Here is a 25,334-nt window from a genome sequence, read left to right on the forward strand (position 1 = left end):
TGACTTTGTGACTCTGGGCCTCTGGCAGGTACACACAACAGAGGCAACCATTCACTTCAAGACCCAGGGAACAAAGAGCAAGAGGAAGACAGTGGATTCCAAAGTCCTGGGCAAGCATTGTCTCCATTCACCTAAAGCCCTCCAACGAGGCCCCGCTTCACAAAGGGTTTACCATTTCCCACTTTTAACACACGAATGTGCCTACTAATTCAATAAACTGTGGATCAAAATATTTAAAACAAATAAACAAAACAAAGCAAAAAACTCACCAAAAACTATAGCCAGATGTTCTAGCCTTTCCTTGTCGTTATTTCTTAAATAGTCCAGTGTAACCACTACTTTCCATACATCTTCATCGTATTTGGTATTATAATTGAGATAGAGACGTTTTGAAGTGATGAGAAGATGTACATTGGATTTTGCAAATATTAGCCCGTTTTTTTTGTAAAATGGGCTTGAGTGTCTGAGGATCTCAGCATCGATTGAGAAATCCTTGATTCTCCACCGGTAGTTTTCAAAGTAAGGTCTGAAGAGCTACTCTATCCAAACCAACTGGGTACCGTTGGCTGACTCAGATCCAGAATGGCACGGATGGGCTTGAATCCCAAATGCCCTCAGGCAATTCTGTGGTGTGGGCATAGCATGTAGTCAGCTGTTCTGGGCTCTCCACAGTAGGTTCTTCACCTTCTCCGTACTTCAAATCATTAATAGCATCAATCACCACCCCACCAATATACCGCTGCTTTACAGGGAAAAGAAGCTATCGAACGCTGAGCGTGGTGGCACATGCCTTTAATCCCAGCACTCAGGAGGCAGAGGCAGATGGATCTCTGTGAGTTCGAGGCCAGCCTGGTCTACAAGAGCTAGTTCCAGGACAGGCTCCAAAGCCCAAAGCTACACAAAAACCTGTCAAAACCCTGTCTCAAAAAAACAAACAACAAATAAACAAACAAAAAAACAAAGAAGAAGAAGAAGAAGCTATCAAAAGAAAAAAGCGCCTTAGATTCCTGTTATCCATGTGCCCTGTGGTGCCCATTCTTTCTCTCATCTGTATAGAGAACAAGTAATCTCTCCATCTGATCCTAATGATGTGGTCTAAATTCATCTCTCATCTTGCTCCATCTTCTTTTTTTTTTTTTTTTTTTTTTTTTGGTTTTTCGAGACAGGGTTTCTCTGTGATTTTGGAGCCTGTCCTGGAACTAGCTCTTGTAGACCAGGCTGGTCTCGAACTCACAGAGATCCGCCTGCCTCTGCCTCCCGAGTGCTGGGATTAAAGGCGGGCGCCACCACCGCCCGGCCTTGCTCCATCTTCTTAAGAGTTTTCTGAACCTGTTATCCCATCCCATCTTCAGCCTCGCCCTGTGTCTATCTGCCTTTAAACACTAACTTCTCTCCAAAAGAATGCCTGTCGCTCCTTTTCCTGCTCACTTTCCAGATGATGTCGCCACTACCTTCCCACACACTCCCACTTAGGTTTCACCGAGGCCACTCTCTCTACATCCGCCTAAGATGACTCCACTGTTAAATCCCACGGGTCTTCCATTCCTATCACTTTATTCTCCGTTCCCTCTGACACTGCTGCTCAGTCCTTCTTTTTTGTTTCCGTTTTAGAAATTTAGAAAGGGTCTCACCTTGCAGCCTTGGCCTCAAACTCAAGAGAACCTGCCTGCCTCCGCTTCTGAGTGCTTGAATTAAACACATCCAGTGTCTATTCCTTTTTAAAACCCTTCTTTTCTTGCTCTCTTTCACACTTAAGTCTTGAACAGAGAGTTCGAGAGATGTGTATCTCAGACCTCTTTACCTCTTGCTGTTGTACCCGCACCAAGATTGGTATCTATTCATGCTCCTGTAGCTATAAACCATGAACAGAGAATTCCCGCATACACGTTCCTTGGCCACCCTTACTCTGATCTCCAACCTCTATCACCAACCACAGAGAGGGCATTTCCACCTAGATGCCTCACAAGTACCTCAAGTACCTCCTAAACTATACAATCCAAGTTAACCTGCCAGGCTCTGCTTAACCTCTTTCCCAGGTGCATGACGTCATTTGCTGTCACATGACTAAAAGTTCAAGGGCTATCCTTGACCCCCCCTTCCACGCCCCTCCTCCCTTAAACTTCCATTGTTAATGGCTCCCTCTGTTTCCTAGCCAGATTTCAACCACAGCTTCCCGACTGACTTGGCCCCATTTTTGCTTCTTTCCAATCCACAGTGTCTCACACCATGGAGGAAAAAAAATAAATTTACAGTATAGTTTGGTTGCAAATTAGGTTCCTGGCTTCCAGACCATCAAGGCAAAAGTCAAGGGAAAGTAATTTTCATATTTCTTGATATTTGGTCCAGCACTAATACCATGCTCTAAATCAACTACTCAGATTTATGCAGGAAGCAATAATGGCACAATAGTCAATGACCTCTACACTAATCCTATGACATAGTCTAGGATTTTCTAAATCAGTATTTAACAAGTACTCACAATGAATCAGACATCTGCCCACCACTGAAAACAAAGCAGCAAATGTGTGTGTGTGTTTTAATTTCATGGCTAACATGCAATTTCAAATAATATTAAGCGCAACTTTCATGAAAATTTGCTTGGGGAACAGCTTGCTTCTCAAACCAGCCCTCCCTTGTAGTAAAACTAGGGTCAAAATAACCATTCTCAGAGCCCTCCTGGGTCCGTCCCCAGGGCATGGTTTCCGGATTTCAGGACTTTTCACCTTCTTTTCTGTTCCAGCCTACCACCACTACTGTACAGTACAGTGCACAGTGCACTCTAAATATTGACAGGCCTCCTGGGTGCTGGCAAACTGCTTTTAGCTCCTCCACATGGAATCTGCCATTCACCAGCCTCACCTGTTGTGGCTTCCTACCAAGACCTGCCATTGATGCATCTCACCCTCCCCCACTGTCCAGATGGCACTACTATTGCTTGTTCAGGCCAAAGGTGCCCATGACGCTTACCTAGGCAGTGCCAACAAAGCCAGAGAGCAGGGTGTGGACTAGGGTTGCGTTGTCTACCACGGCAGGAAGTAGGGCAGCCAGCTATCAATCTTCCGTTACCTCGCAGGCTCTCCAGCGTGCTAAGAATGCCAAAGAGGCTGAAGCTGCCCATCCCCGGGACCTGTCTGTACTGAAACCATTCCTTGTTTCCCTCACGCATCTAAAAGGCACGTTCCTCATGCTGTTGGAAGTTACACTGCACTGCTCAGGTTCCAAGGCATTTTCTGATAATGCTGAAAGATTTAGTTTGTCTTGTGCTATGATTTGGATCTAAGTGTTCCCCCAAAGTTCATGTGCCGAAGGTTCAGTGTGTGATTACAGCAGTGCAGTCCAGAGGTGGGTCCCTTGGGGTAACTCTACCACAAAGGGTCAAACCTACTTACTTTGGCTACTGGGAGGTGGTGGACACATGAGGTAAGCCCCGATTGACGGAAATGGATCTGAGCTAGGACAGAAGGACAAGGAAAATTATGGGGACACAAGAAGAAACAGGAACCCCTCACCAGAGTCTGGTGGAAAACTGTTGCCAACTGTGAAGCAGGAATTCCAACAAAATTCTCATTTGCTTAAGGCCATTCTCCCTTCCCAGTCTACACTCTTCTAAGATTCTTCCTAGAAATCCAAGGGGCTCCTAGGTTTACCTTATCAGACTAATCCACCCAAGGCACCCTGGAGAGAGCCTGTAGTCTCCCCAAAAAGAGAAAAGGAGAAGATTAAGTTTCCTAGCAACCTTTCCAGACGGATCTTCAGAGGCACGAAAGCTGTGCACGTGGCAACTGCTAAGACACTTCACCCCGACTCTCGTCTGGGAAGCCCAAACCCACGCTTGGCTGTGGGCTTCTTATTCTCTCTGTCAGAATCTTTTTGCCTAAATTCTGTGCAAAATGGTTTCTAATCTGCTGAGGCGATTCTGTAAGAAGCCCACAGCCATCCATGTTCCAAGGTTTGGTCTTTGTGCTTTGCTCCTTCTTTCTTTGCTCTTCTTTCTATTCGTAACAGACTTCAAATCTGTTTCTAACTGGTTTGCTTTGAAATTGACTTCGGAGTAAGTCAAGAATACTGTGCCCGAGTTAAAAGATTAGAATGCCTCAGGATATTGACAACAGAGCCAGACGGTGCAGCCATTCCTCCCCGCCTCCCCTGACAAGACTTTGGTAGCTGTGGGGGCCAGCTGTGATGAACTAAGTCTGGGCAGGTCACAGAGGAAGCTCTTTACTTCCAACTATTATCACCTGGGACTCTGGCCATCGATGAATTTAAATAAGAGGCTCGGTAGTTTACCCTGAAGCAATACCTGGTAGCAGGAAAACACCACAAGCTGAGATTACCCAACCCCCACCCAAGAGCGGACCATTCAAAGGAAGTGCCTGACATTCCAACCCCAGTAGGCGCACCTCACCAGGACACCCTAGACAAACGTCAGCCCATCAGGGGTCCTGAACCTCAGAGACCCCTCAGTCCCACCTTCACTACTGTAAAAACCCAATTGTAATTGAGCTCGGGGCTCTCCGAATACTCCAATAAGTTGGACACGTGGAGAGACCGAGTTTGCAAACTTGATTAAAATAAAGGCTCTTTGTTTTTACATATGGGATTCGGTCTCTTTTGTTGGCTTTTGTGGGGACTCTGCAGATTTGGGCATAACAGTAGCTCTAACCTAAAGCTACCTTCCTTCCTCGCTCCCAGGCTCCGGCGCTAAAGCTTTGCGCATGCTCGGAGAGTGCTCTACCGATGAAGTACATCCCTAGATCAAAATGGGAAAAGGTAGCTTCAGAAATAATAACAATAATAAATACACAACAGATAGATGTCTTAGATCTTGGCTTTAGCAGTCTTGCTTTGAGGACTTCAGGGAATTTTTCCACATCCAAACTACGCTCCCTCCACCCCAAATCCTAACCCAGCCTCCTCTCACCCTCATTTCCTCCCTACTCACCCCAGGCAAACCAGCAAGGGGGGAAAAAAACCCAGAAGTTCCCATTAATTGCCTGGGGCCCTTAAGCTGCCTTAGCCCGAAGATTGGCCCAGTGGAGTGGGGGCTGAAGAGGGGGGTGGGTGGAGGGGCAAGACTTTCAAAGCTCAGGGGGCGGTCGGCCGAACTGCCGTCCCTAAGGGCCCTCGGCCGCGCGCAGCATTGTGGATGTTGTAGTTCTTACAGGCTGAGTTTCCACATCGGACGAAGTCTCCGGACTCACTTTCCCGTGCTCCTGTGCCGCTGACTTAGATGGGGGCAGGTCCTAGGCAGGGCAAGAAATTGCACGGGAGTTTAGTTATAAAATGTGGGCTTCTGCTGTTGCAGCCTCCACTCCACTGCTTTGAAGTACAAGTTTCAGGTCTTTGCTGAGTCTGCAGCAGGAGCTGCCGGCGTCGCCTGGGCTTAAACTACTAGGCAGTCTTTCTGCTCCCTCCCATTTCTCCCCACCAGCGTCCCGCCCCTCGGGCCAGAGTGTCGCCGGGTCGCCCAGCTGGAGTCGCTGGGTGGTGCTTGCCCTCCAGTCCCTGTAAACTTGGGGGAGGCTGCTGAGCACCCGTACCTGCTGAAGCCTCAGCTTCCAGAGCCTCTAGCATGCGCGTGTGGGCCCCCGTGGGCGTCCTGGCCTCGTTGGCTTACTGTTTCCACCAGCGGCGGGTGGCTCTGGCCGAGCATCGGGTGCCTGATGGCCAGTGTCCAGTGGACCGCAGCCTACTGGAGCTGAAAATGGTGCAGATTGTGTTTCGACACGGGGCACGGAGTCCGCTCAAGCCGCTCCCGCTGGAGGAACAGGTGAGAGACGACATACCTTAGGATTCCCCCCCACCCCCCACCCCTCACCCCCGGCGCAGAGGGGCTTGGGCTGGGTTCAGACCAGAGGAAAACAGCAATAAACGGGCTGTGGCCCGGAGCCCTTTTCCCCATCCTCATCCACCACCCCCCCCCCCTCCACCAGTCTGTAAGCCTCCCTAGCTAGGGCAGCTCCCCCAAACTTTCAGTTTCAAGGTGTAATATAACTTTTAAAAGATGCATAGGCACCGCTCAGGGCATCTTGTTTTAAAGGCAGAGTCTAATTAGGCGGACGTGGAGTTGGGTCGCATTTAGCGGTTCTGTGTTTTGGTGAGCTTAAGTTCAAGGGTGCAGCGGACCTTGTAAGTGGCTCTATCGCTGGTTGTTAGTTGCAGAGACCTTTGTACCAGGGTCACCCTAAGTGTTATCACAGCGCAGAACAGGCTGGTGCCTTTGGGACCAGATCTTATTACAGATTTTCTCATGGCTTGCTGGAGCCCGTTTGAGATCTCATGAAGTCTTTTTGGTGAAGAGGACCTTATCTTGGGATTCTTTACGTTTTAGGTTTAGAAATCTGAATTAGCTAGTCTTATGGCTATAAATCAAGATAATTATGATTAAAACACAAGTAATTCGCTTTCTGTTTTAAAAACGATTGCCTGTCAGGTGAAAAAGAATAGGACACCAAAAGTCCCCAAGGCCCCACGTGTTGGATTTACCCTTGGAATGTGTATTTGTTCTATATTCTTCATAATCATATCTGCTTGCTGAAATGCTATGAATTTTATCTTCGTATCATGCAACCCAAGGTCCTGTCTTTAAAGAGGGTCACAGGTGAAAAAAATCAACCCTCCAGGTGACTTTCACATAAAGACATTCTAGCAGGCTCTTAATTTTATGGCTACACCACTTTCTTTCTGTCTGGTACTGCAATTTTCGTTTTGCTTCTTTGATTCCCCACCTCCTCCACATAGGGCCTTTAAAATTAGATCTCTAAAGTTTTTTTTTATTATTATTATTTTGTCCACACATGCTTCATCTCTTTGTACCCCTATTCTTCTCTATTTCTTCTTATTATAGAGTGTTAGGAAGATATATTGATGTTTTAGATACCGTTATCAGTGACAGCAGAGAATAAAGTTTGTCTGTCTAGATCTGGACCCAGTGTATACAGACTGTGCAAGTACCTATCTAGGTCAACCTGTACTGGTGGATTCTAGCATAGAATGGCTTCGTTGACATGCTTTGACAAGATGTTACCATTCTATTTGAGGGAACTGGAAGAAACAATCCCACTCAATTCATTACTGGAAAGACAGCCATTACATTACTCCAGCCTCATTTTGAACTGTAAAAAAAGAAAAAAAAAAGATTTAAATCCTTTCAGGGGTGTGTGTGTGTCTCTCTCTCTCTCTCTCTCTCTCTCTGTGTGTGTGTGTGTGTGTGTGTGTGTGTGTGTGTGTGTGTACATATCAGTGGTTATGTGATGGGAATCTTACACCTTCATGGTGGAGATAATGAGAATCCCGGCTTCTTTATCTTTACTTTCTTTCCTGTTTTGTTTTGTTTTTCGAGACAGGGTTTCTCTGTGTAACAGCCTTAGCTGTCCTGGAACTCACTCTGTAGACCAGGCTGGCCTTGAACTCACAGAGATCTGCCTGCCTCTGCCTCCCGAGTACTGGGGATTAAAAGACATGCTCCGCCAGTTCCCGGCTCATTATCTTTTCTTTATATAGTTACAGAAGGTGGAATGTAATTTCACGGCCTTGCTTTGCAGTTTGAGAACTGTTGCTTTAACTTCCCACTCATGCACTGCAGACTTAGGCTGATATTTTGATTTTTTAAACATGATTGGTGGGAGGGGGAGGATGAGCACGCCTGTGTGCACACAGGTGCCTGAGAAGCCAGAAGAAGCCACATCTCCTGGAACTGGAGCTAGAGGTGGTTATGAGCCACGTGATATGGGTGCTGAGAACAGACTTCAGTCCTCAAAGCAAGCACTCTTGGCGGCTAAGTTATCTCTCCAGCCCTAGGGAGAAGAAGCTTTAAACATGTCTGGTTTTCTTGGATAAGGTTCTGTGCCTAAAATCCAGGGGTGCAACCAACTCTCTGGCTGTGCGTAGTTGTCATCAGCCTCCTATGACTTGATTCTGGATATCTTCTCTCGAGTCTTTTCAATATCCATGGTTATTGATATTTCTAGCTTTATTTTATTCTGCTATGATTGCCAGAACAGACTGTGTGGCAACAATTACAAAACTAAGATTAGGTTTGCTGCATTTTCTAGTTTCTGCTGGTTTACTATCATTTCAGCTTTCCCACAAGCCCTTACAAAGTGCCATTGTTTAAGAGGAGATAGTGTGCTGACTTGTTTTTTTAAGGATTGGGGAACAGTTGTTCTGTCCTGCCAAAAGATTTGGAAATAAAATTATGGAACTCGCTGAACATATTTCTGACCTTCCGACTCTTGGCTCTGCTTTCAACTTTTCCCTGGCTTCCTCCAGACAGTGGCAAGGGAACCCCCTTAACTTTTATAACATAAGTGCAGCCCACCCTAGTTCCTCGCTAAGTTCATGTCTGTCTTTGACAGTATAGATGAGCCGGGAAGTATGCTATGTTGCTTAACTCCTGCCTAAAGCTCAGCCTAGAGAAGTGTTTATGAACGATGTGCAAGTTCATTCATTCCTCTGGGTTAATGATGGTTCTAAACCCTGGCGGTTCCGCTGGGGAAATATTCATGCCCAGGAGGTTCTGGAAGTTAAGAAGAGCACTTCCTTCTGTGGTAGAGGACTCTGGCTTAGTTCCTGGCACCTGCATGGCTGTTCAAAATTGTATGTCCAGCTCCAGGAGCACCGCAGCACTCTGGGCTCTGTGGGCACAAGGCACATGTGTGGTGCTCAAATGCACAAGCAGGCAAAACACACACACAGTATGCATGCCTGAGTCTTCCTGCAGATCTAGATTTAATTGGTGCAGTGTGTCCAGACACTGTAAGAGCTTCTCTTCTCTGGTGCTTAGAATTATCTGGGCTCAATAACGCTGAGAAGTGGAGACCCCACCCCATAAATATCCAGATGTGATTGGCCCAGAAGGAGGCTCAGACATCAGCAACTTAAAAATTCCTTGTGATGCCTCGAGCATAACCAAGGTTTAAAACCCATTGTTTTTTCCTAAAATCTTCACCTGGAAGGTTTTGGTGTATTTTTCTGTGCCTTTTTCTTTTCCCTGGGCTGTGTCCTGTCCATCCCACTGTGAAATTGCCTTCCCCGGGTATGTTGTGGTGTTGAGGGAGCAGGGAGAAACTGTCCACAGAACTCACCGCTGTGACAGCTGGAAAGACATCCGTCACATCCCACTGTCCTCTTTATGAGACCCCGTGGGAGGAATGTGTCTGTTAGCTTTAGGGGTGCTGTACTTCTCCCGAGCGGTTGTCTTGCCTGTATCTTTAACCTTGTCTTGTGGTGTTCTAAAAGCAGACAGTTTAGTCCGGAATCTGCAGCCCCCCACAATCAGCATGTGGCTTTTTGCCATGCCCGGCTTGCAGGAACCGTACTGCTGTGTCCGTTTCTGTCCCTACACTTGCTTGTCGTCCTCCCTGCTTACTTTGAATTAGTTGTTTTAAATTATATTTTAGGTTTTGCTATCATCTAATTTTCTTAAGATTTTTTTCCTTTTAGTTTATGTGTCTGTTTGATTGCCTTCGTGTGTGTCTGTGCACCGCAAGATTGCCTGGTGACTTTGGAGGCCAGAGAGCATTAAATCCCCTTAGTCAGCACACTGTCTCCTCTTAAACAATGGCACTTTGTAAGGGCTTGTGGGAAAGCTGAAATGATGATAAACCAGCAGAAATTAGAAAACGCAGCAAACGTAATCTTAGTTTTGTAATTGTTGCCACGTAGTCTGTTCTGGAAATAATAGCAGGAGGTTGTAAGCCTCCGTGTAGATGCTGGGGAATCCTTGACTTCTGGAAGGTCAATAAGTGACCTTAGCCACTGACCCATCTCTCCAGACCCCTAACTCTCTCTTTAAAGATGATGTGTATCTATGTATATGTATATATGAAGTAAAATTATCAAGTTAGTCTCTCCCCCGCTCCCATCCTCTGAAACAGGCTCTGGCTTTGAAGCCTAGATTGGCCTGGAACTCAGTTCTGTAGCTCAGGTTGGCCTTGGACTCAAGGCTGTCTGGCCACAGCATCCCTTCGCCATGCTCAACTGGTTTGAGTTCGTCTTTACCTCCTAGAAACTGAACAGGGATGAGGATAAGTGTGTGGTAATGGAGGTGGGTAGTGTCTATGAATGGATATATCATCCGTGCATGAAAATCTGATCGTGTGCTTAGACTCCACATGGCCTGAACACCAGGATTGTTGCTGGGACACACCAAGGGTCCTCTGTGCTCAGAGGTGAACCTGAGTGGACCTTGGTGCCTGTGTCCCAGGTTCTGTGCCCCACACTGCTGGACTTAACCAACACGGAGGCTTAGTCTCAGCTCCAAAAGAATTGGCGAAGGAGAAAGCTGAAACAGCCAGATCTGACTCACCGGGATGTGTTGAGAATCCCCAGAGCACACAGGGGTTGCTCACCCTAACCTGACCCCTGACCTTTCCTGCTTTCCTGCTCTGTCTTGGTTTTAGACAGGGTGTTTGCAGTAGCCACACAAGCTGAAACCAAAGCCATATTCGTCCTTTTTCTTCCTGTTTACCTCCCAGCCCCGCCCCCCCAATCAGAGCTTGTATCTGCCCACTTCCTCTGTTCCTGCTGCCTTAGATGCAAACTTCTAGGTCTCTCTGACATGTTAAAACCAGTTCTTACGAGTCAGTGGTAATTGTAACTTGCAGCACTGGCATTTGGACCACTCTGTGGAGCCATGCTCCTGTCTCACTACTGCTCGTGTGCCAGGTGGCTGGGGCTCTGGGCACCTGCTCCTACTTCTGTTGGAAAAGCTGCAATTTTCGCCTTTATCTCCTGTTCTGAGGTTCACCTCCTACAAGCCCAGGTGTTTGCGTCTCTGCATCCCTGGCAAATGTCATTCCTTTTGCAACTTTGACTCTGCAGCCCGAAGAGCTGCGCCGGCCTTTGAGCGGTGGCAGCTGTGTTTGGCATCTTAGAAGACAGACCCGCCCCTGCTGTGCCATGGCTGTCATGTATATTCATGGCTGGCTTCCTCTCTGAAAACCCAGGAAAGGCCAGATCAGGTTACCTGACATTGGGTGTCTTGCGTGGGCTCTGGGAGCTGATAATAGTAGCATCCAGACTCGTAACCCAGTGGATGACTCAGTCTCTCTTCTCCAGAAGCTGTCTATGGAACAGGACAGACTGGTAAAGGCAACTTGCCTGGTGCAGTTTGGTGCAGGCTTTTAAAGAGCCAGAAAAACTTGTGTAAGCACAGGGCCCTGGCCACAGCTTCTTGGTTATGTGCTGTGGATGGGAGTTTGCTTCAAGGACCTGGGCAGGAAGGAGTCAGAGGTTTGAGTTTTAGAATGTGTAATTGGGTTCACATTGAGAGAATCAGTAGGCAGGGAAGGGGAGTCTGAGTATGGACTAGAACATCCATTTTCAACCTGGGGGTCGAACGACCCTCTCACAGGGGTCACCTCAGACCATCAGAAAACACAGATATTTACATTACAGTCCATAACAGTACCAAAATTACAGTTATAAGCTAGCAATGAAAATAATTTTGTGGTTGGGGTCACCACAACACAAGGAACTGTATTGAAGGGTCGCAGTGTTCGGAAAGTGAAGACTGGAAGACCATCACATCTGACTCCACAGAGATAACAGTCACATGGGTCAGGTGTGAGACCTGTGTTGCTTTGAAAACTCATCCAGTTTAGGCAGGAGCCAGGTTATGAGGACTGAAGGAAGATGAGGAGAAAAAACAGGTGTCTGTAGATGGCAGCCACTTGTTTCAGAAACAGAGAAGAGAACCAGAACTAGGCAGTAGTAACACTGGGCTTTCTGCAGAGTCCTAAGTGTGGCTGTGGAGCATGGAGACCACACTCGATTCTTTAGAGGTTGTTACTAACATGGCAGTCCCTGAGATCGTGTTTCATTCATTCATTTGCGGACCCACTCACTCATTCCCTCACTTGGTCGCCGAGCTGCTGCACGCCAAGCAGCCTGGCTGCTTCTCCCTTTCAGTCGAATGGGCTTAGCGGGTTAGCAGCGCTGTGAGTCTCAGTATGTCTCAGAGAAGACCTGAGCTAAAGATACCAGGGATAATAAAGCGTGGTCCTTTCTTCCTTTAGTCGGAGGTACAGGCTCCTTCCCTTGCTTTCCCTGGGGAGGTTTGCGGGCCTAGTGTCAGGTGACTCCAGTCACGTCAACCAAGGCCATGGGTGTTAGGGCTACAGTTTCAAGAACTTTCTTTTAACTCTATGTCTTTTTTTTTTTAATGGCCACACCAGGTGGAGTGGAACCCCAAGCTTTTAGAGATCCCACCTCAAACACAGTTTGATATCACCGTCACCGATCTAGCTGGTGGCCCGAAACCTCATTCTCCTTATGACTCTGAATATCACAAGACCACCTTGAAGGTAAGTGATGCCTCCCTGCTCTGTGAAGCCCGCTGCAGAGCTGCGGGGACTTTCTCTGAATTGAGCTAGCCTTTATCTGACCAATCTTCCCTTTCTGTGTGCCCCACTTTAGGGTGGCGTGTTTGCCGGGCAGCTGACCAAGGTGGGCATGCAGCAGATGTTTGACCTGGGAGAGAGGCTGAGGAAGAACTATATGGAAGATGTTCCCTTCCTTTCCCCTGTCTTCAACCCGCAAGAGGTCTTGTGAGTCCTAGATAAGGAGATAGATACGCACTTGCGGTCTCGCATGCATAAGCTTCCTGACCCCTGCTCTCATCCACGGTGGTTTGGGGGACAAATTGCTACCGTGCACTTACTCTTATGTCGTAGGCTGCCGTGGGCGAGTATCACTGAAGGTCACAGTCAGGGCCCTGGGAGCAGCCAGGCTGTAGGGAGGAAAGGTTTCCGTCCCATGGTGTCCTGTGTGTGGTTCTGAGAGGTTTACACCTGCTCCATCCCCAGCCATTCTGCGTTCCCATGTGAGCATCTCTGCCTCTGCATGTTCATTTCCCTCCCAGTGTCCGCTCCACCAACATATTACGGAATCTGGAGTCTACTCGGTGTTTGCTGGCTGGGCTTTTCCAACATCAGAAAGGTTCGTATTTGGGTCAAAAAGTCACCCCTGTGCCAGAGGAGCTCTTCTCGTCTCCAATGCCTTTCCCTTCCTCTGCGCCTTTTCTCTCCATCCCCTGTGTACATGACTTCCAGTTGTTGATGTTGCAAGGGGTCCTTGCCAACCTGACCTCCGCAGTGAGCAGGAACTGGGTGCACCTCTGCTTCCTGACTCCTCGGGCTTCCACATAAGCTGCAGAGGTAATTCTGTCCAGGCTTGTGGGCAGTAGTGAGGCACTACTGAGAAGGAGGGAAAGGGCCACCCCTAATTGGAACTTAAGACTGCTGTCATGGCTCTGATCTTAATGAAAACCCCCAGCCCAATGTAGGTTGTATCCGCCGTGTTCTATGAAGCCTTCCTTCATTGAGAAGGTTGTTGAGTTTGAATCTTAACACATTTAATCGGCGAATGATTGCAGTCGTCAATTCCAGAACTTTCCGTCTGTGAGGGGTGTATTTCTTCCTTTCTTTCTGGATCCCATGTGAGACCTATGTTAGCCACCGTCACATGGATGTGGCTAGACCTCCTGGCTTGCGCTGTCAGAGAGAGGGGAGGCTGCCGTGGCAGGAAGGTGTGGCAGGAAGGTGTGCCGGCAGAAGCAGGGCAGCAGTGTGAGGTGGTGAGTGCACACATTGTGACAGGCCAGGACACATGCCGAGCCAGAGGCAGGTGTACCTGCAGAGGCCTGCCTCCACGCATCTAACCACAGCCGGGGCCCCACTTCGTTAATGCTCCCCAGGTGCCCACACCTCACCTCTCCTCTAGGGAACACAAGTGTTCAGAAATACAGGATCCTGTGCTTCAAACCACGGCTGCAGATTCAAACCCTAACAGGGCCTTGGCCCAGCGAATGAGGCGAGCTTTTGTCTTTTGTAATTGTTTCAAGTCCACATGGAAGCACTCCTTTGAATTTCAGATAATCATCTCGTAACTGGTACGCTCTAACAGGTATTAGGGTACTAATCGCTGCTACGTAGCAAAAATTGTTGTTCTGTTGCTTCTAGAAGTATCTTGAACGGAAATAAAGTTTCTGTAAAACTTTGAAGGACAGTAGGACCATCAGGCCAGAGGTTGGACTTGACCTGTCTACTGGTTTGGGGGTTGCTACTCACCCTGGCTGAAGCCGGCCGCCTCACACACTGTGTGCCTAGGAAGCCAGGCAAACAGGGCAGGCTGCTCCTTGTCAACCCTCAGGCTTGGAAATGATCCACAAGGCCTGGCCTTCCGAAAGTTCCTCCCTTGCTCACCTTCGAAAAGGCAAATGTCCCCTTCCCGGAAATAGTCAGTGTGACTCAGGAGGAGGCTTCTGAGTCACCTGTGGCCCCTTTTTCTCCACAGGCAGGTTGCAGACTGAGGATGCCCCAGGTTCTAGCAGGGAGGGAACCAGCTACCTTGGGATAGTGACTCCCTGAATGACTGGAAGCCCAGTGGGACTCTCCTCAGGGATAATCTGTGCCTTTCTCAGTACCAAGAACGGCAGAAGCCACTGCCACTCACGGGACAGTGCAACTGCAGAATGGCTTTAGGAGGGAAGCCCTGAGGTGCCCGAGACGGTAGAGGGTAGTGGGCTGTACAGGAAGCCGGAGAGCGTCCATCTGCCCACTTGGCTGTCGGGCGTTAAATGTAGATTGTCTGCTCAGGTGTGCCTTACTTCCCATTAGCTACATCCTGATATCTTGCCATCAGGAGCAGACTGCGGACGGATGTGGGTTCGTGGTTATGCTAGAGGTTTCTATCATGGTTATTCTCCTGACACATAAAGCATTGTCCTAAGAACTCGGCACATATTGTGGGGCAGACACCGTCAGCTCCTTTTACAGATCAGAGAAGTAATGCAGAGAGAGGCTGAGTAGCTTGCCCAGTAGCCCGGATCTGCAGATGGTGTAGGTGGGGTTAAAGCCCAGCTGTCCATGTTTGTCCCCTTCGTCAGCTGCGTCTTTGAGGATGTGCAACATCTAGGATGTCTAGGGCGGAGTCTTTGATAATTTTGTCTGATCTTTGTTTTTAAATTTACTTCTTTTTGTTTCTGTGCTCCGTGCATGCGTGGAGACAGACGATAATGTATACACGTCCTTTCTCCTTCCGTGATGTGGGTTCGGAGACTGAACTCGGGGGGTCAGGTTTGGTGGCAAGTGCCTGTGTGCGTGTGTGTGTGCGCGTGTGTGATAGTCTCATGGAGCTCAGACTGACCTCAAAGTTAGTGTATAATGGAGGCTGGTCTTGAGTAGCTAGTCCTTCTGCCTTTACTCCCGTACCACCGTGCCCATCCTTACCTGTTCCTTTCTACAAGCCCCCAGAATCCTGCAGAGGGGTCCCAGGGACTACAAGAAATAAGGATAGCCGGGCGGTGGTGGCGCATGCCTTTAATCCCAGCACTCGGGAGGCAGAGGCAGGCGGATCTCTGTGAGTTCGAGACCAGCCTGGTCTACAAGAGCTAGTTCCAGGACAGGCTCCAAAACCACAGAGAAACCCTGTCTCGAAAAACCAAAAAAAATAAAAAAATAAAAAAAAAAAAGAAACAAAAAGAAATAAGGATGCTAGAACACTGTACCTGGGCTTTGCTTTGAGCCCCCATGCTGTGGGCACTAACACGTTTCTTTTTATGCTGTGTGGGAATGAGTGGGTGGTGGTGGTGGTGAAGGGTGTTCTGTTGCTTTGAAAATCCAAGAGTCCCTCTGTTTTGATTCCCTATGGGTTCTGCGCTGAGGGGATAGCCTTGTGATAGGTTACCCTATTGGCCTATGGAAGTGAATTGTGGGAAACAGGAAAATAACCCAATTCTGATTAAGTCAAGCCAGCCGGTCTGTATTGGAATGCCCACATGCTGGTCCTGGTTGTGTCTTGGGAATGAGTTGGAAGCTTTGGTCTGATCCAGGTCTGCAGCCCAGTGGGAGGGCGTATGCTAAACAGAACAAAGCTGCTCCTTTATCCAGTGCTTGGAGAACTGTGGGCAGAATCAGCGCAGGAACTGCACCTAAGAATGACCACTTAGATCAGCTCTGTAGACAAAGAGATGGGGAAGGCAGAAGCGGTCCTGGAAGAGGGAGCTGAGGCCCCCTACCACTGGTGTTTCCTTCCCCCTTCCAGGATCGGTCGTTATCCACACTGATGAGGCAAGCTCCGAAGTACTGTACCCCAACTATCAGAACTGCTGGGGCCTGAGAGAGAAGACCAGGTAACAGACTTTTCTTGTTCTTGCTAGCATCTGCCATTGCTCAGGCATTTCTGGGGTACACTGAAACTATTCCAGAGTAGAAAGAATAGGGTTCCCACACAGATCTAAGTTATACATGGGTTTTAGTAAAATAGGTAGAAACAAAAGAAGAGGATTTGGAAATTTTAGTCTTTTATTCTAGCCCTAATTCTTGCTGATTTATGTTTACAAGTCATTTAACTTCTTAGAGCCCTAATTGTCTTGTCTGTAAAATGGGAATAATATTGCTAGCCACACTAGATTGTTGTAAGGATTACATGAGATCGTAAACCCTGAACAAAGTACATTTTATAAATTACTAATCTCTGTACAGTAGTAATATAAGAGCTTGTGGGTTTTGGCAGAAGTCGGAAGAAGACTGCCAATTTGCAGCCAGGGATCTCCGAGGATTTGGAAAAGGTGAAGGCAGGTGTGGGCATCAGCAGTGGTGACAAAGTGGACTTCTTTCTACTCCTGGACAATGTGGCTGCCGAGCAGGTGGGATAGCTGTTTCCCCTGGGTCCCGGGTTGGGAGCCGTGGGAATGGGGTGACTTAGCTTCCTGGGAGCCCTCCTGTCTACAGGCTGCTGTAATAGGATCTGCATGTAGGATGGATGTGGACACCCAAGGAGGGACCGGAACATGTAGTAATAGGGGCGGCGGGGCTGCATCCCCAGCACCCCGGCTGCCTGGCTAGCTTATGCCCAAAATAACAACACACAAACTGTATTCATTTAATCACTGTTTGGCCCATTTCTATCTAGCCTCTTCTAGGCTAATTCTCACATATTAATTTAGCCCATTTCTAATCATCTGTGTAGCGCCCCTAGGTGCGCTTACCGGGAAGATTCTAGCCTATGTCCATCCTGGGTCGGAGCTTCATCGCGTGCGTCTGCCTGGGAGCTGGGAGCATGGCATCTCTCTGAGGCGTCTGCTCCCGAGAAGAGAGCCGTGGAGTCTGAGCTCACTTCCTCTTCCTCCCAGCGTTCTGTTCTGTTTACTCCTCCCACCTATCTTCTAACCAATGAGGGCCAAGCAGTTTATTTTTATTTAACCAATGACCTTCCTCCATCAGGAACAGTCAGATGACTCCTCACCCAGGGTCAGGACATTACCTGACCTGTGTGTGTTTGGGAGAGTGGGCTTCCAGTGGGCTAAGTAGCGAGTATAGTGAAGAATATACATACCATTTTTCTATGTGTATATACTCATTGTATGGAAGCCAGAGGACAACCTCAGATGTCCTTCTGCAGGGCACATACACCTTGGTTTTTGAGATAGTCTCTAACTGATCTAGTCAGGGATCCACCTGTCTCTACCCCCCAGGACTGGAATTGTTAGCTTGTGCCACCACAGCCGGTTCAGGGGGTCAAACTCGGGTCCTCAAGCTTGCATGGCAACCACCTTAGCGATCTTTCTTCCCAACTCAAGCTTTGCTTCTTTTGAGACAGTGTCTAAATATGTGTAGTATCTAAGAATTGCCTCCAGCTCTTCCTCTCTGAGTGCTGGGTTACAGGTGGGTGCCACCCGCCAGGTTCTACTTGACAATTTTACATTTAGCATTTCTTAGGGTCCAAAACTTTAGGGATCCATCTTTATTGTGTCACTTTTGAAAGGCCTGTATGAGTATCAGCATATTTTAAAATCTAAGTTGGCATGGTCCACATTTCTATATTATATTCTTATAATCCCAGAATTTAAAATGCTGAGGCAGGAGGATCAAAAGTGGAAAGCTAACCTGGTCTACATAGTGCAATCCTGCCTAGAATATATGTGTATGTGTATATGTATTAATATATTTATGTTTGAGTCTTGGGCTGGTGACGTGGCTCAGTGGGTAAAGATGCTCGCCTCCAAGCTCAGACAACCTACATTTGGTTCCCAGAAACCTCAGAGCCGATGCTCACAAGCTGTTCTCAAACTTTTGCATGCTCAGTGGAGCAGTGCATCCCTCCACCCCGGCACTCACACACACTTACATGCACACACACACATCAGTCAATGTAAAATTTTAAGATGTCTGTAAAGTAATCTGGTTAGCCCGTTAGTCTGTTTTCCTCAAATTGATTTAACCATAGAATCTTTTTATGGACTCAAAATATATTGTATGTATTACATTTTATGAATGCATATAACATTTTGTGTAATGTGTACATATTATTAAAAAGCATTGAAATTTATATTACATATCATGCAATAATAGTGCCACACAGTAGGAACCCTTCTGTGGATTGAAAGACCAGATGCCCAAAGACAATGCAGGGTCTTTTTCCTTGTCTTACAATAACGATGCCTCCCAGGCATCCCTGTGCCTCGTGCTTATGTGTAGTGAGTTTAAGGTTATATGGCAAAGGTTCATGAAAAGCATTTATATGGCATACAGTTTCTAAAATCATTTTAGGGAAATAACAACCAAATGAAATGTTTTAATTCCTTGACTTATAGTTTATCAATAGTTTTCAAACTTGGAGTGCATGGGAGCCATCATGGGGTGTGAAGCTTTCTTTACAATCCTGTGCCTATATGGGGCTGGAGAGATGGCTCAGTGGTTAAGAGCACTGGCTACTTTTCCAGAGGACCCGGGTTCAATTCCCAATGACATCCCACAGCTGTCTGTAACTCCAGTTCCAGGGCATCTGCATCTTCACACAGACCTACATGTAGGCAAAACACCAATGCACATAAAATAAAAATAAATACATCTTTAAAAAAAATCTATGCCTTATAGATCTTAATTAATACAAAGGTGTAAGGGTCTTGGGGACATAACTGGCACTCTTTGCAGGCAGGGAGTGTTTTCCTGTGACACCGCTGGTGACCCTTACAGGTGCACAGCCTCTGCAGCTGCCCAGCGCTGAAGAGGTTTGCCCAGATGATCGAGCAGAGAGCCGTGGACACAGCCTTGTACGTGCTGCAGCAGGAAGACAGGTGAGAGACCACAGGTGAGGGCTCTCCTTAAATCATACCTGGTCAGTCGGGGGGGTCATCAGGCCACTTCACACCTGCCTGCTGGCATCAACGTGGAAAGAGGCCTCTGTTCTCACTTCTGAGCCGGGGCTAGTGACCTGGACCTCCACTTCTGGGCTAGCCTACCCCAGGCCTCTGCTCTCACTTCTGAGCCGGGGCTAGTGACCTGGACCTCCACTTCTGGGCTAGCCTACCCCAGGCCTCTGCTCTCACTTCTGAGCCGGGACTACCCCAGGCCTCTGCTCTCACTTCTGAGCCGGGCCTACCCCAGACCTGTGCTCTCACTTCTGAGCCGGGGCTGCTGACCTGGACCTCCACGTCTGAGTCTCATACTCTTCCCTTTGCTTCACATTTCACAAGAGCCGAGTGCAGCGAGTGGAAGGTGGGATCATACGCTGCAGTCTGTCGACCACAGCTCAGTTAACGGATGTTCCCTGTTCTCGCCGGGTGCAAGGTGGTGCTTAGTGGTGCTGCTCTCACGGGTGAAGGAACTAGACAGAATCCACAAAGCCCTGCTTGGTCCCTAGCTTGAGAGGAAGGGCTAGACCGAGAGGGCTGGTTGCTTTTCCTGGGCTGCTTTGGCAGGTGGCACAGCTAGGACTTGGTCCCAGATCCTCTGACCCGTTTGCTGCCGTGTCTTGTTGGTACTTGAGATTCTGTTCTGGAATGCCCGCTGCTTTTTTTTTTTTTTTTCTTTTTTCCTTTTTCTTCTGATTAAGAGCATTCAGTTTGCACTAAGAATAGGTGACTTGGAAGCATTTAACGTAAAGGGAAATGATAATCGGGGCTGTGCTGGGGGAGGGGAACAGTTAACTGTTCAAGAATTTGCAGTGTCTGCTGCGTGAGAAAAGAGCCCTCGCATTGACGAGGAGTCAGCATGCCCATCTGTGCAGCAGCCTTGGGCTTCCCAAAGTTCTCCAGCCAAGCTACTCAGCTGCCATTCCCTGGGACTCAACAGCTTCCAGGTTTTGTTCATGAAGTGGCCCCGCCAGACCTAAACAGCCGCTCACTGCCCTCCCTTCTGCCAGTCTACACGTAAACATACATGGCAAATGCCTCAGGCTCAGTGGGCCGTGTCTGGTTTATCGCAGCTTCATCTTTATGCATCTTGAAGCAGCTATGGGTAATACGCACACAAAAGGGCATGGCTGTGTTCTAATAAAACTTTATGAGATCAGGCAGGCGCCTCGTCATTTGGCCACAGCACGGCATGCTTTCTTCTGACCCGTCGTTCTTTCCATTTCTATCAGTTGCATAAAACTGATGTTTTCTTCGAGAACAAACGGCACGCCATTGCAATGCATTCTGGGTCTGGCCTGTGTACCTGACAGGTGCATGCCGCATTCCTTCAATTACAGAGGTAGCCGTAATTTCTAAACTAGATCTACGCCATTCATGTCTGCATCCTTCTCTTCCGTGCACTTGAGTACCGGGGCTCCTATGAGCGGTAGGTTTTGGTTTAGTTTTTGGACACCTCCACCCCAATAAGAAGTGCGAGGCACACTCACAAGTAAATCTTTTGTCCCTTGTCAGCCTTGCTTTGCTCTGCTCGGTACTGCGAGAGGATATATGTTGCGTTACAGTCACTGATGGTCTCAGGATGACCCAGAATGAAAGTGGCAGGGCGTAGCTCCAAGCTCACAGAGTTAGAAGAGTCCCTACTGCACTACGCTTCAGCTTCAGAGGGTAGAGTGCATGCAGGGACAGTCAGCGGGTGCTTTTCCAGGGGCCTTTCAGGGTTTCTGAGTCTTGTTACCTCCGCCCTTTCCAACTTTACTCTTGTTCCTCCAAGCGTACTTCCTTTTTTCCACCTTGATCTATTGTGTGTGTGCACATGCACAGGTACGCTGTGCACACTTGTGGAAGTCAGAGGACACCTGACGTTGTTATTGTTGGAAGTCTCTAAGTTGATGTGAAACTCTTCTTCCCCGCCCTTGCTGTGGTCCCAGCCTTCCTTATCTTTTTCTCTGTGTCATCCGACTGTGCTGCTGAGGTCCTCAGGGGCAGAGCTGATGCCTCTCCTGGGTGCTGAGTGCCTCCTGGGTGCCCGAATGTTATTCATATTTCACAGGGAAAGTATCCAGATGGCAGTGGGCCCATTCCTACACATCCTGGAGGGGAACTTGCTCAGAGCTGTGGACCCCACAACCCCACCCAGCAAGACCAGGTACCCAGCACGGTGAACGCTTATGCCATGCAGAGCTGCGGGGGCCTCTGGCTGCAGGGAGGGACTCCGGGACTATGGGTCAAGAGCCAAGCTGTCAGTGCCTACAGGAGAATGCTCACCAGGGTCCCCAAGCAGGTCACAACACTTTTACTTTTCTTCCTGCTATAGCTCTCCTTGTATGTTTTTAGTTTAATGTCTCAAAGTTATTTTTTCCTTTCTTTTTTAAAAATTGATATCACCCCGGTTAACTGGATACATGAATATCGCACTGGTTTGTAGTTTAATAGTCCAAAACAGTGATGACGTAGTTCAAGTCCCTTATTCGGTGTACGGAAGGTAGGATCACTGTACATTTGAAAACACTGGAAGCAGCTCATGGGCTTCCGTCCCCAGTTTCCCAGAGCCTGGGATCCTCGATTTGGAATGTCATGTGTCCTGGGCACTTGCTCAGCAAATTGTGGTCTGGAGATGGAGTCTCAGGCCCGTCTCAGTCCTGCCAAGGCAGAGCCTGCATTGTCACTAGATGCCCCTTGATGCTGAAGTACTGCTAGGGTGTGAAGAGATGGATGGGGTGGAGATAACAGGGCTGAGCACCTGCCACACCTGTGGAGAGGTGCAGGGACCTGAGTTCAGAGGCGAACAGGGTTTCTAACAGCGCTGCGTCCCTCTCTGTCCACCACACACCTGCAGCGGCACTGTATCTAGCATGCTGTTGCTGCCTTGCTGATCTCCACCTTGTACCTTGAGGAAGGATCTGGTGCCAGTCTCCTAGATTGAGAGCCAGTAACATCCTTGGTCGTCCTGAAGAGAGAAATGCTAGCATCAAGCAGACACCCTAAAGGGTGGCTTGCTTATTGTTTGACTGACTGAAACTCCTCGGGAAATGTGTTGAAGACCAGGCAGCTTAGTATTCTTTTGAAATTAATTGCAATTTCCAAACCCCACTACACACATGTAGCCAAGGGTAGAAGAGCATCAGTCATGGGTGGCCAGGCCAAGAGGAAGAAGAGAGGTAGCACCTGAGCCCCAGGTGTTGTTTCTCCTTTGAAACTCCCAGGGTGGGGGGTGAGTGGGTGGGGGGGGGAGGTGTCCTTCTCCAGGAGACAAGAGAGTAGGAGTAGGGTCCTCACCATCTGCTTCAGAGTGGATTTTAAATCAGCGCAGCCGACTGCTAGTTGCCCCCTCGTTTCTGAGGCAGAGACAGGCAACGTCCTGGCCTCTGATCTCGTAGCAAGCAATTGTGGAGAACCGTTTAACTGTTTCCTTCTTTTTTTTTTTTTTTTTAAATATTTATTTATTATGTATACAATATTATTTCTGTGTGTATGTCTACAGGCCAGAAGAGGGCACCAGACCCCATTACAGATGGTTGTGAGCCACCATGTGGTTGCTGGGAATTGAACTCAGGACCTTTGGAAGAGCAGGCAATGCTCTTAACCTCTGAGCCATCTCTCCAGCCCCCTAACTGTTTCCTTCTTGCAGAAAGATGTACCTGTATGCCACACATGATGTCACCCTCATGCCTATCCTAATGGCCTTGGGGATTTTTGACCGCAAATGGCCTCCATTTGCTGTTGACCTGACCTTGGAACTCTACCAGCACCAGAAATCTAAGGAGTGGTTTGTGCAGCTCTATTACCATGGAGAGGTAAGATCTCTGAGTGAGGCTGGATGGTGGCTAAGCCCAACCCTGTCCTTCTGTGTCCCATCCCATCCCCCCCCCCCCCCCCCCCCCGCCACGCCTGAATTAGTGTCGTGTGTCTCAGGCCCAGTGGTGTCCCAAGTGTTAGCCTCAGCCGTCTGAATCCCATAGAACCTGGGGCAGTAGTTGACCTGTAATCACAGGGTATAGCATGGCCACATCTCAGCCCTGTAACAGACTCCTTCCAGGAACAGGGCGACTCTCCAGCCTTCCTGAGTGTGTCTGCCAGGCTCCTATCTGTGAGGCCCATTTTAGGAAGCCACTGAGTGTCTTCATGGCCAGTATCTTGGTGTCCTGGCTAACCCATCACTGCTGATGTCCTGGAGAAGCTGAGTACTGTCTGGGGATGGGACTGTCAGCTCTTCCAGCTCAGGGCCAGAGCTCAGCTAGGCTTTCCAGGACCTGCTGAGTTCTGTTCCTTCCACAGGAACAAGTGCCAAGAGGCTGCCCCAACAAGCTCTGCCCACTGGACAAGTTCTTGACCGCCATGTCAGCTTATGCTTTAAGCCCAGAAAAATACCACACACTCTGCTCCCAAGCACGGACAGTGGAACTCTGAGAGTGACGTGTTTACACAGACAAGGTGACTTAAATAAAGTGTCTTTATAGAAAAGGGTATCATGTTAATCAAAAGGGATTTTTCTACTCTGTGACACAATTTCTTTATGTGTATGAATGTTTTGCCTGTATGTAAGTCTGAAACCACCTGTGCCTGGTGCCCCATGGAAGGCAGAAAGTGTTGGATCTCCTGGAACTAGAGTTGGAGATGGTTGTGAACTGCCGTGTGATCTTCTAGAAGAACAGCCAGTGCTCTGAACTGCTGAGCCATCTCTCCACCTGCATGACATGATTTCTAAGAGCGTTGGTGTGAACCTGGGGAACTGTGTGCTTTGGGACTTGACGCTCTTTTCTTCTGTCAGCTTTACTCAGGCTCTAATTGTGGCTATCAGAAAGGTGGCTGCTTCTGCCTTTAAGTTGTTGCAATTCAGTGAGAGACAAATATCAGTAAATCAATGGCTTACAGTGCAGTGTTCTTTTGTTTTAAGATTTATTATGTATGCAGTGTTCTGTCTGTACATACACCTGCACACCAGAAGAGGGCACCAGATCTCGTTACAGATGATTGTGAGCCACCATGTGGTTGCTGGGAATTGAACTCAGGACCTCTGGAAGAGCAGCCAGTGCTCTTAACCTCTGAGCCATCTCTCCAACCCTAGCGCAGTGTTTTTTAAGTTACGACAATGTATTATGTGCATGTTCTGAACATAGAAACAGACCTGCTCCTCCTGGTAGGGGCTACACAGACAAGCCAAGATCCTTCTTGAGAAATTCTGTCTTAGTCTAAATAAGCATGGGAATAATAGAGTCAAATTCAACATTCATCAATAAATATAATACAGAACGTAAATAGGCCTAAGGGCAGAAATCACGCAATCATCTCAGATACTGAAAAGCCTTCAGGCGAAGTCTGACATTCCTTCATGATTAAGGCCTCGAAGAAACTGGGACTAGAAGAAACATACCTCAGCATAGTAAAGACTGCATATGACAGATCTATAGCTAACATACAGTAAATGAGGAGACTGTGAAAAGTCAGAAATAAGACAAATGTGTCTGCTTTGTTTACTCATTGTGGTGCTTGAAGCCTAAGCTAGAGCCATAAGGTACAGAAGGCACACAGATAGGAAAGGAAGAAGCCAGATTGTTATATGCAGACAACATGGTCCTGCACTTAGCAAACCCAATGACTCACCAGAAAACACTGAGCAAAGTAGGATAGAGAGTCAACATACAGACAGCAGTAGCCTTTTTATATAACAATAACAGAAAATCAGAAATCTCTATCACCGTAGCCTCAAAAATAAAAATTACTTTAGGAGAAAACTAATCAAAGAAATGAAAACCTTGTTCTGGTTAGATTTTATTTTAACCTTGGCAGAACTAAGTACCTGGGAAGGGGAGTCTCAGTTGAGGAGTTGCCCAGATCAGACAGATCTGTTACAGGTAGTGCCACCCCAAGACAGAGGGTCCTGCTTGTATAAGAAACCTGGTGGGGCAATAGCCAGGAGCAAGCCAGTAAGAAGCATCCTCCCTGGTTTCTGCTTGTGTCCCCACCTTTACGTCCCTCTGTGATAGATTGTGATCTAGAAGTATAAGATGAAATGTTCCCTTTCCTTCCCAAGTCACTTTCATCTTGGTTTATCACAGCCACAGAAAGCAAAATAGAGCGGATCTCTACAATGAAAACTGTAACATGCTGAAGAAACCAAAGGCAGTAGGTGAAGGGTTTCTCACATTCACAAATCTACAGTATTATTGAACATACTACCAAAAGCACTTCACTG

At 47.9% G+C, this 25,334-nt stretch overlaps 1 protein-coding gene and 1 long non-coding RNA gene across 2 annotated transcripts; one reads left to right on the plus strand and one right to left on the minus strand.

Annotated features, from left to right (window-relative positions):
* Nucleotides 1–4,698: 4,698 nt before the first annotated feature.
* LOC121437954 lies at nt 4,699–5,640 on the minus strand. The gene is made up of 3 exons (XR_005973018.1): nt 5,541–5,640; nt 5,163–5,243; nt 4,699–4,750 (listed from the first exon to the last, which is right to left on the minus strand). It is a non-coding gene; the product is annotated as an uncharacterized LOC121437954 (long non-coding RNA).
* Nucleotides 5,250–24,012, plus strand: Acp6 (acid phosphatase 6, lysophosphatidic). The gene is made up of 10 exons (XM_041638101.1): nt 5,250–5,770; nt 12,180–12,308; nt 12,421–12,551; nt 12,866–12,942; nt 16,048–16,135; nt 16,519–16,651; nt 18,981–19,081; nt 21,192–21,287; nt 22,770–22,935; nt 23,417–24,012. Exons 1-10 carry the CDS (start codon nt 5,573–5,575, stop codon nt 23,546–23,548), a joined length of 1,251 nt encoding a protein of 416 aa, XP_041494035.1. The 5' UTR covers nt 5,250–5,572; the 3' UTR covers nt 23,549–24,012.
* The last annotated feature ends 1,322 nt before the right edge of the window (nt 24,013–25,334 follow it).

The sequence above is a fragment of the Microtus oregoni genome, unplaced genomic scaffold (genome assembly GCF_018167655.1).
Source record: "Microtus oregoni isolate MIOR12 unplaced genomic scaffold, Mior012 000054F_ref0000373, whole genome shotgun sequence".
NCBI classification, from domain to species: domain Eukaryota; kingdom Metazoa; phylum Chordata; class Mammalia; order Rodentia; family Cricetidae; genus Microtus; species Microtus oregoni.

Excerpts from the sequence above, each read along its gene's own strand:
- Acp6 (XM_041638101.1), top strand. The coding sequence starts at position 5,573 with ATGCGCGTGTGGGCCCCCGTGGGCGTCCTGGCCTCGTTGGCTTACTGT. Across the intron at positions 12,943-16,047 it reads GCTTTTCCAACATCAGAAAG|GATCGGTCGTTATCCACACT; the intron begins GTTCGTATTTGG and ends TCCCCCTTCCAG. Across the intron at positions 21,288-22,769 it reads ACCCCACCCAGCAAGACCAG|AAAGATGTACCTGTATGCCA; the intron begins GTACCCAGCACG and ends TCCTTCTTGCAG.